A 9,537-nucleotide genomic window follows, 5' to 3' on the forward strand; every position below is an offset into this window, starting at 1 on the left:
AAATTGTACGTCATCCTCAACAAGTAAATAATCCTTTGATGATGATATAAACAGTTGAAAGAGGTAAACTAGTCTACCAGAAATATAAATCCTCAGAGCTGTACCGGCACGATTACTGGCTCAAAGCCAGAGATCACATTTCGCCCAAGCTTTAAAGACTCGCTGTGGATGTCGCTTGTAACTACAGACATTTCTTTACGGCTTGTCAAAAGAATTTCATAAAAGATACAGCTACGTGTAGAGGAAATTCTAAGGGTGACATTTAGATCTCTGCTGGCTATTCGGAATAAAGACGTCTCTTGCGGGTATTGAAAAGTTGCTGTAAGAATGGCAGAAAGTAAAATAAAATAATGTATATCTTTTATTTATTTTTCCCCTGAGATTTCTAGATATGCCATGTAGAATTAATGAACCACATCTAGAGATCAAATATCCTCCTGGTTTTTAAAAGACTCTTTGATTAAGAAGTAAAATGAAAAGAAAAAAAGTTGGTCTTTCATGTGATTTCGTTGTTGTAGTAGCTCTAATGTTAATTACGTGTTTCATTTTAGGTAGAGACAAATCAAAGTTTCATTTCTGCCAGAAATGAAACTTTGAGTTCAGAGTTAGAGAATACAAATTAAAAAAAAAAAAACATAAAAAAACAAGCAAATATAGTCACTTTTACAATATCTATTCCGGTATGTTAGCTAATTTCTATAAGGAAATATGTTCAAAAACTCGGATATGTGCTTAAAACCCTAAAAGGAAATAACAATACATGCTTCAGCATGTTTGAAAGATTCTAGAACTTTCGATGGGGTTCTCTAGAAACTTCTCTACCGGTATATATATGTGGGTTTCCCCTCCCCTCCCCCACCAAGCAAGCGTTTTCTTATTTCAAAAAATTTATGTGTTCCAGAGAGAGAGAGTGGTGAACAGTGAACAAGTGTTTTTTAGTGAATTAGTGTTTGTAAACAACTGTTGTGTGCATTAGTATAAATCGTGAACTGCGTTTAAGTTATAAATAAAAATACAATTTCTTAATTGTGTTCTTATGTGCGTTTACCTCAACTGTCGCGTTCTTGCCGAAATAAACTTGATAGTTTTTGCTACATTTGTGGAGACGTTGTATTAAAATCTCAGCGGAAGCCACTGTCACAACTTGTGAGAAAAGCCTGTGAACTCATTTTTGGATGTAAGGTTGGAGATCAAGATAAAGTATGGGCTCCAAAGTTTTCCTGTAGCTCAAGTTCAAGGACATTAACAGACTGGCTTAGAGGTAGTCATAAATCGATGCCTTTTGCTGTTCCGGTGATACGGCGGGAACCTCGAGACTACATAAACGATTGTTACTTTTGCATGACCAATATTTCGGGTTTTCTGGGAAATCTAAGCATAAAGTGGAGTATCCCACCATACCTTCTGTTCTAAGGCCAGTTCCTCATGATGATACAATGCCAGTGCCAAAGCCACCAGAAACAAAACTTATGGACTTGACTCTGATTCAGGATCGAAAATGGAGTCTCCAGAAGATGAAGAACCCAGAACAAGTACAGATCCAGCCTTTTCAACTAGAAACTTCATACTGCAAAGCCGCAACTAATTACTCAGGCAGAATTGAACGATTTGGTCAGAGATTTGGGCCTCTCCAAAACCAAAGCTCAATTACTAGTATCATGGCTTCAGTAGTAGTATCTTTTTGAAAAGGGTGTCAAAGTGTCTTTTTCCAGGAAGACACAATCCAACATAACGGCATGTTATTCCGTAGATGGTGTGCTTTCGTTTATTGTAACAATGTCCAGTAATTAATGAAAGAGTTACATCTGGAGCACGTCCCCGAGTAGTGGATGCTTTTCACTGATTCGTCCAAAGGCCATTTCAAAGCAGTTTTACTCCATACGGAAATAAGCGTCCATCTATACCACGCACATGCAATTCACATGAAGGAAACGTACGAAAACCTACAGGTTCTTTTTCAAAATATATGCTCTCAAGAATACAAATGGAATATCTGTGCCGACCTAAAAGTGGTAGCTTTGCCAAATGGGTTGCAAGTGGATACACTAAATACTGCTGCTTTATATGCAAGTGCGACAGCCGAGAGAAGGCTTCGCACTTGCATATTCAGAAACTACACCAGGCCAGGAAAATGTAGCACGACCTCCTTTGGTGGATAAGTCAAAAATCTCTTTACCTCCATTGCATAGCAAGCTAAGTTCGATAAAAATATCTATGAAAGCGATAGAAAAAAAAGAGAAGGATTTTTGTTTGAGGCAAAAGTTTCCTCGAATCAGTGTAGCCAAGATAAAAGAGGGAATTTTTGTGGGTTCTCAAATCAGACTGCTATTCCAAGATGAGAAATTCACTAAAAAATTAAATGCTATAGAAATAAGAACCTGGAAGGCATTCGAAAACGTGTGACGGAACATTTTAGGCAATGAGAAATTACAGTGAAATTGTGGATGAGCTAATTTTAGCGTACAGAGAGTTGGATGCAAAGTGTCCTTAAAGCTTCATTTCCTACATTCCCATTTAGACTTATTTCCTGAAAACTTGGGAGCGGTCTCCGATGAACATGGTAAAAGGTTTCACGAAGATATTTCTCAAATGGAAAAAAGATACTAGGGAAAATGGAGTCCAAATGTGTTGGCAGATAATGAATTGGAATCTCGTGCTGGAGACACAAATGGACGATTATAATAGGCAAAACACGACAAAATAAGTGTTTTGTTGTCAGATAAACATTGTTGTAAATAGAATAAGGTTAATAGACCCATTGTTCAATATTTAGTACTATAACATTTTCTTAAAATGTTTTTTTATTAGAAACAGTTTTTGACTTTAATCCCTTCTTCCTTAAAATTAGTGGGTGTTACAGCAATATGGTTGCCATATTTGATCCAACAACCTCAAATCTTCAAGAATCGCCCAGATAAAATAATAACACCAAAATTACGGAAATAAAAAAAAATGCATATATTTTTTTCATTTTTCTCAAAAAAGAGGCGAAGAAATTCTCTCATTAAATCGGTATTTTCATTGTTATAAAAATAAACATTATCAACTGTTTTAGTTTAAAGTGTACCCTAACTGTTTCCTAACTTATTTGATACCTTTCTGCTTGTATGTGGGGAAGGGAGAGGTACAAAGAGGAAGGATAAGGAGTTACTTAAATATTTTTTTTATATGTATCTTAAACGGTACGAAAGAGTTGAGAAATACTACTCTGTTGAACTGTGCATGTTGACTGGTTTTTCAGTTTGCTTTTCGATTTTCCATTTTCTTTCCAGAGGTAATAAGACTTCTTTTTATTTAAAGAGGACGAAGGAGGACAACTGTCCTTCAGACGTCCTTCGTTGGAAAGGTGTTAGTTCCAGTTCCGTCGATAACTTAAGGAACTTATAGAACCCTTACACGTGCTATCGTCCCCCTTTTTCAGGTCGAAGTGTTTGGATTTTTAATCTCATAAAACAAACAAGGCAGCTTTAGAGATTAATGACATGGCAAATAGCCCCTTATGGCACGAGGTGCCTTAAGTGTAACTGAAACTATTAAACCTGCAGCTGTCATTTAGCTTCAAAAGTTGAGTTTTAACGCCAAGTTTTAAAGCTTTCACACAATTCTTTTAATTTTTTTTTAAATCTGTTCTATTCATTTTCTGGTATTTCTTTATACTTGTTTCCTCTGTTTACAATGGAATCAGTTTTTTAAAGTATGTTCGAATATGGTCACATAGTATTGGTTGAGATCTCTCGAATATACTGTATGAAAGGCGTGGGATGAATACTCTAATATTCAAAAATTATAGACTTCACTCCACGTTGTTTATGCAGTTTTAAATGGTTTATTGAGTCCCTGGAGTGGATCAAGGGTTATATAAAAGAGGTTATATATATTAGACCCATCACCTCCTCAATTTTGTCGTGATAACAGACACGCCCTCGTAGGTAGTATTAGTAGAACCGCCGTCCTCCCCACACCGGGTGGAAAAGATCCGAGGCCGAGTCCCGTCGATGACGAGAGGAATTTTCATGATCCTGGTAGAATAGTTTTTTTCTCCCGGAAACTTGGGTTGGGTTTTCGTCCAGCAAGCAGAAAATCGACCTCAGAACATCTGCAGTTTAAGACAGCATACTCGGAGCAATGTGGCCTTAGTTAATGCTCCTAAAAAGCCTACTACAACATAACATACACCCAAGGTTCCATCCGAAACGTCAACAAGAATGCAATATTATTTAAGTATATTGGGTTTGGCTTGCTTTTGGTAGGAAATTGATTTAAATTTTCGTCCGATTTCTGCTTCAGGAACTCAATAAACTATTTAACATTCCTTAAATAATGCGCATCCAAGAGTATAATTTCTAAAAAAAGATTGAGATGGTTTTAAAAAATCATTGTTCTTTTGCTTGAATATGTGTCATCTTGCCTATCGGATTTTTATTGGCACAAGAAAAGGCAGGCTCAAAGTCTCATTTCGTAAAACAAGGTTGAGAAATACTGGAGAGAAAGTTCCCTATGTTTATTCACGATAACTGGAAGATGTTAGAAAACACCTTCCTACGTTAACTACACCATTTACTACTGCACTGTTTAACTACTCTATTTGCTGAAGGTCAGCGAGATGATGTAGAAAGGATATTGGAAGGTTTGCAAATATAGCGCACAAATTAATTTAAATCTTGCGAAGTTAACGGAGAAATACTTTATAAAAAATATTAAAAATTATTTATTTTAAAGTTACTTTTTTATGATGACAAATTAAGTTCACCAAAGAATTATTGTCATATTTACTTGTTTCAGATATTCTTGGTCTCATTATGGACAGCTTAATCCCTAAACGGCCGAAACACCGAGTTGTTGAAAAGATCCTCGAATTAGGTCTAGTCTCCGACAAAAAAGAGCTACGTAAAAAGCGGGCTAAAAGTTCGAAAGACGGCGATGTTGCAAAGCCAAAACCTAGGAAAGCTAAGAAAAAACCAAAGGATACTTTGGAGGAAGAGGAGCCAGATCAGGAAGAAGAAAATGGTAAGTAAAGTAGCCCTAAAGGTTAATATACGGTATGATATTGCTGTAATCCTCTGCGGCACTACGGAAAACTCGATAAACGATAATTATGTTAACTGAACGAATTCAATCTCAATGCAGTCATTTGAATAGCGTTGAGATCACAGTTTAGATGATATCCAGGAAAGGAACTTAGGCTTGCTCCTGAGAATGTAATGTGATATTTTTTGCTTTCTTTTTTGTCTGTGTAACGTTCTCTCTTCTCATTATACAGACGTTCCTGAACGAGCTTCCTTTGTTGAAGCGAATGGCATTACAAATGACGATGGTGATGTATCCGATGACGATTCCAGTGGCACTGATGACCCCGTACAGGAAGATCGCTTGTCTCTTAGCGATCTAAAAGACCTTTTGAGGACGGTTATTGATTCAGGTAATTGGTAATAGATTACATGGATTCCTTTCAGTTTCAGGATTTAGAGATTAAGTTTTCTTTCTCTGTGTGTGTTTTTTTTTTTTTTTTTTTTTTTTTATTCCCCAAAGCTTCAGCTTGGGAGAATATGGAGTGATAAGTGTTTACATTACTGGTGAGACTCCCTAAATTAAAGACATTTTTTAGTGAAATGGGAACTCAGATAGAGACTGATATTTTAAGTCTTCTCATGAGATGATGCCACTGGACTTCGGTGATTGTTGATACAATTTGATTATGAAACATTTTAGCAACCTGACTAAAATGCTACAGCTTCATTTATATGTTGTATATACAGTATTATTTTTCTAAATATATGTATTAATTTATGAGGAAGATTATCATAAAAGACATACATAAATAAATTTATGGAGAACGCATAGGTGTAGCATATGCACAAAGGATAATATACAGAAACTTATTTCGCTACAATTTGGGTGACTTCTTCCTGGATCAACCACCCAAATCGAAAGGAATTATCATTGTTGTTTCCTTTCAATTTGGGTGGTTAGCCCGGGACAAGTCACCAAAATTGTGGGTATTCAGCGATAAGTTGTTGTAATTATCCTTTGTATATTTTGTATATGTATTATTTTTTCCCTTCTATCCTACTTCTATCACTCTCTAGCCCCCCCCCCCTTTTTTTTTCGCTTTATATATATAATTTTAAAAAATAGAAAATGTAGGCAATGGGCTAAGAAATAGCAGCCGAAGTTGAACATTTACAAATGTAAGGTGCCACATATGTAGCAGTAATCCCAGAGTAACGTGCCAACTGTGTGGTACTTTAATCTGGGCAGTGGAAAATGAAAAAGACCTGGGGGTAATTGTGCAGACAGATATGAATTTCTCAGAGCAGTGGACTGCCCATGAGCAGTCCACTGCAGAGGACTGCCCATGGAATTTTGCTAGCGGAGATAGCGAGTTGATTATTCCATTGTATAAAGCAATGGTCAGGCCACACGTTGAGTATTGCATACAGGTCTGGAGGCCAAGGCCTTATTTTAGGAAGAATGTAGAGCTGCTGGAATGGATGCACACAAGGGCAACGATATTGGTAAAGGGAACAAAACGATGGTCTGGAAGAAAAGCTTCATATCTGCAAATTCCAGCGTCTGGAGACTATGAATCTGATTGAGGTGTTTAAGGCTTTGAATGGATTGAACAGATTCAATGCTAATGGCATTCTCTCTCTCTTGCTCAGGCGCCTCCGTAGCCAGGTGGGAAGGAGCAGCAGTGCGTAGCACACGCTTCTTGATTAGACCGGGGTTCGAGCCCGTCACCACCAAATACGGAGGATGCGGAAAGGTCAGGGAATGACCACCGCATATTCCCGGAGCAATATGGCCTTAGTTGCTAATGCTCCAAATAACAAACAAAACAAAACAAACAAACTCTCTTGCTCAGACTGCATGCATGAAGGTCATAAATTCAAATTGAGCGAGGATGGTTGCATGATAGATGTTTGCCTTCAGCCAGCGAGTGGTTGATTTTGAACACATTTCCATCTGTTATTGTCGAAGTAAATTGTTTAAATAAATTCCAGAACTACACGAACTATTAGAGGGAGATGGAAAGATGAAGTTTTTTTTTTTTTTTTTTTCCCTGATGCTTTATAAGCTTGCTTTCTTGCATCAATTAATACTAATACTAGAGTCGTCAATTTCTTGCATCAATTAATACTAATACTAGAGTCAAATCTGTTTATGGTTTATATTTCTCTTTCTGATTCTACACTAGAATTTGTAAGGACAAATTTCTACTGTAGAATCATTTATTTTGAGTTGTTGATTTTTACAAATCACCATCATTCCTTTTTCAAACGAAGTTAATGCTACAGTTGTAAGGATTTACTGTATCAGAGCCGTAAATGTCGGAAATAAAATGAAAAGTGTTGATATTTCGGGCTTTTACAGTACATATAAAACAATACCGTTTATATTCTAGTGAGCATTAGGAAACAGGAGTGTTAATTGTTGCAGTAGCCACATATGACAGTGCAGCTACGGCCAATGGGCCTGTCATCGTCATTGGTTTTCTGTCCTGTAGCAAAAAATATCAACGACCACTTCTCCTCTCAATTTGTCTATCATAGTTTTTCCAACCAATTTCTCTTCCGTCTTCTTATTATCTCACTCGAACATCTCTTCTTACCTACCCTTCTTATGACATCCCTGTTCCTCACTCTATCAAACCGTTTTATCCTCTCAGTGGCCATGTCGAATTTGAACTTTGAGTTATCGCCCTCAATTCACCATCCGCTGCCCTCCCATCTCATTTTCGCTACTTTCTTGATTCCGAGAACATCGTGTGAGGCAGGTCAAATATTTAGAGGATGTTTTCATTATTATAATTTTCGTTTCCTACATGAACTATTTTCATTACAAGTATGTTTACTGGCTTAGATCTCTAGCAGATTTTTTTTTTTTGTTTGTTTTGTTTATGAAAACCCCAAACACGAGATGTGTTAGAATCTATTGTACTTAGTACCGCACATGGGCTGAAGGTTGAAGAGATGAAAAGAGATACCTGTTGGCATTTGACTTCATTTTCTGCATACCTTTCTAACTGAACCCAGTTAGAAAGCTTTTCAAAAACTAATGATCATCAGTTTAACACGCATGATTTACATAAAGAGATATTTTATAATAACCGAGTTTTATAATAATAAAATAGTATAATTATTATAATATTTTATAATAAGAATTCACAGCACCATATATATGCCACCACATAAATATAATAAAATACAGTAATCCGTTTTGGTTGCATCTACTGTCATTTTAAATTTAAGCAGCGTAGACAAAGGACATGTTAGCATTTTTAATGAATCTGTGTAATTGATCGAACTATGAAATAAGGGATTATTTCGAGGAAATAACGTAAACCTTTGAAATTTCTAGGACTTCGGGATGGTCTGGAATGGTTGAAAGAATCTTTAGAAGATGCACTGGAGGACCGTTTAGATGGTAAGTTTTTAGGAAATTACTGTTTGTTTATTTTTCATGTTTAACGAGGCGATTTTAACATCAAATACTTAGGATGGCCTTTTGGTAATACTATTGACTGAGCTTTTGTTACCTTTGTAGATGATCCCGAGTCAGTTCCCCTTGTACCTGTGATGTCCGCACACCAACAAGCTATGCAAGATTCTTCATTTAAGAAACTGCTGAAAGCTATTGGCATAGTTCAACCCGCCAACGAACAGGCAAGTATCACCGCACACCTTGCCTTGTAAACAGATCTGTAATTTTACTAAGTGCCATTTGTTCTGCTTGTTTTGGTATTAACGTTCTATTTAATTAATCAGAATTAAAAAAAAAAAAAAAGTTACGCTGTGATAAAAATAAAAAAAATAATAATCTGATTTTCTTTTATGACATCTTGAATGCCAAATGCCAATCAGAATATGTTTGCCATTTGAAAACATATATCGATATTTTAGTCACAGACACAGTTGCATTTTATGTGAGGTATCAGTTAAATATAGAATTGTAAAATTTACAGATTGTTTGTAATTTTTTTCTGTATACGTCTGGTCCCTAACCGACCTATAGTTTAATATCTGTCACATGGTGTAAAAGGAAACTTGATTTATAAGACCACTTTTTTTTTCTTTTTTTTTTTACTCGCCAACAGTCTAATTGAGACGATCCATACACCAGTTGAGTCGCAGTTTTTGATGTGGGGTTAGCTAGAAATATTAACTTGGACGTCTCGTGTTATAGCCCAACGGAGGGAACCTTGATCTACTGGAAATATGTCTGGATTGCTCCTTTCGCCCATCTCTTCAAGAGCTTGATCTTAGGCGAGGGTTGCATTGCTCTCTTTCCTAACATCTCCTGGCACAAAAACAAACCGAACAGTAATCCCAGAAATTCACTTTTTTCCGGTTTTTCACTACATTGCTCGTGATGAGGGATTGTCTTGTGCTCATTTTTTTTTTTTTTTTTTTTTTTTTTTCAGTCAGGGTTTGCTTTTACATGAACAGTGTAAGGCTTTAGGCACCTCATCAGCTTAGGCCATATTGCGCCGTATACATCTGTAAATTGTTGTGTTTGGTTTCTGGCCGAAAAATC

General features: G+C 36.4%; 1 protein-coding gene across 1 annotated transcript; it reads left to right on the forward strand.

The window, feature by feature from the left end:
* The first annotated feature begins 1,498 nt into the window (after positions 1-1,498).
* Positions 1,499-8,696, forward strand: LOC150080213 (protein timeless homolog). Its single transcript, XM_090380647.1, has 5 exons — positions 1,499-1,532; positions 4,783-5,007; positions 5,261-5,419; positions 8,362-8,427; positions 8,548-8,696. The coding sequence occupies exons 1-5, from the start codon at positions 1,499-1,501 to the stop codon at positions 8,694-8,696; spliced, it is 633 nt and encodes a 210-aa protein (XP_090236773.1).
* Positions 8,697-9,537: the final 841 nt, after the last annotated feature.

This window comes from Mastigoproctus giganteus, chromosome 9 (genome assembly GCF_048544385.1).
Source record: "Mastigoproctus giganteus isolate SK-2022 chromosome 9, ASM4854438v1, whole genome shotgun sequence".
NCBI classification, from domain to species: domain Eukaryota; kingdom Metazoa; phylum Arthropoda; class Arachnida; order Uropygi; family Thelyphonidae; genus Mastigoproctus; species Mastigoproctus giganteus.

Bases quoted from the DNA above. Each gene is read 5' to 3' on its own strand.
- LOC150080213 (XM_090380647.1), top strand. From the start codon at position 1,499: ATGGAGTCTCCAGAAGATGAAGAACCCAGAACAA. The intron at 5,008-5,260 runs GTAAGTAAAGTA...CTCATTATACAG, and splicing joins AGATCAGGAAGAAGAAAATG to ACGTTCCTGAACGAGCTTCC. The intron at 8,428-8,547 runs GTAAGTTTTTAG...TTACCTTTGTAG, and splicing joins ACTGGAGGACCGTTTAGATG to ATGATCCCGAGTCAGTTCCC.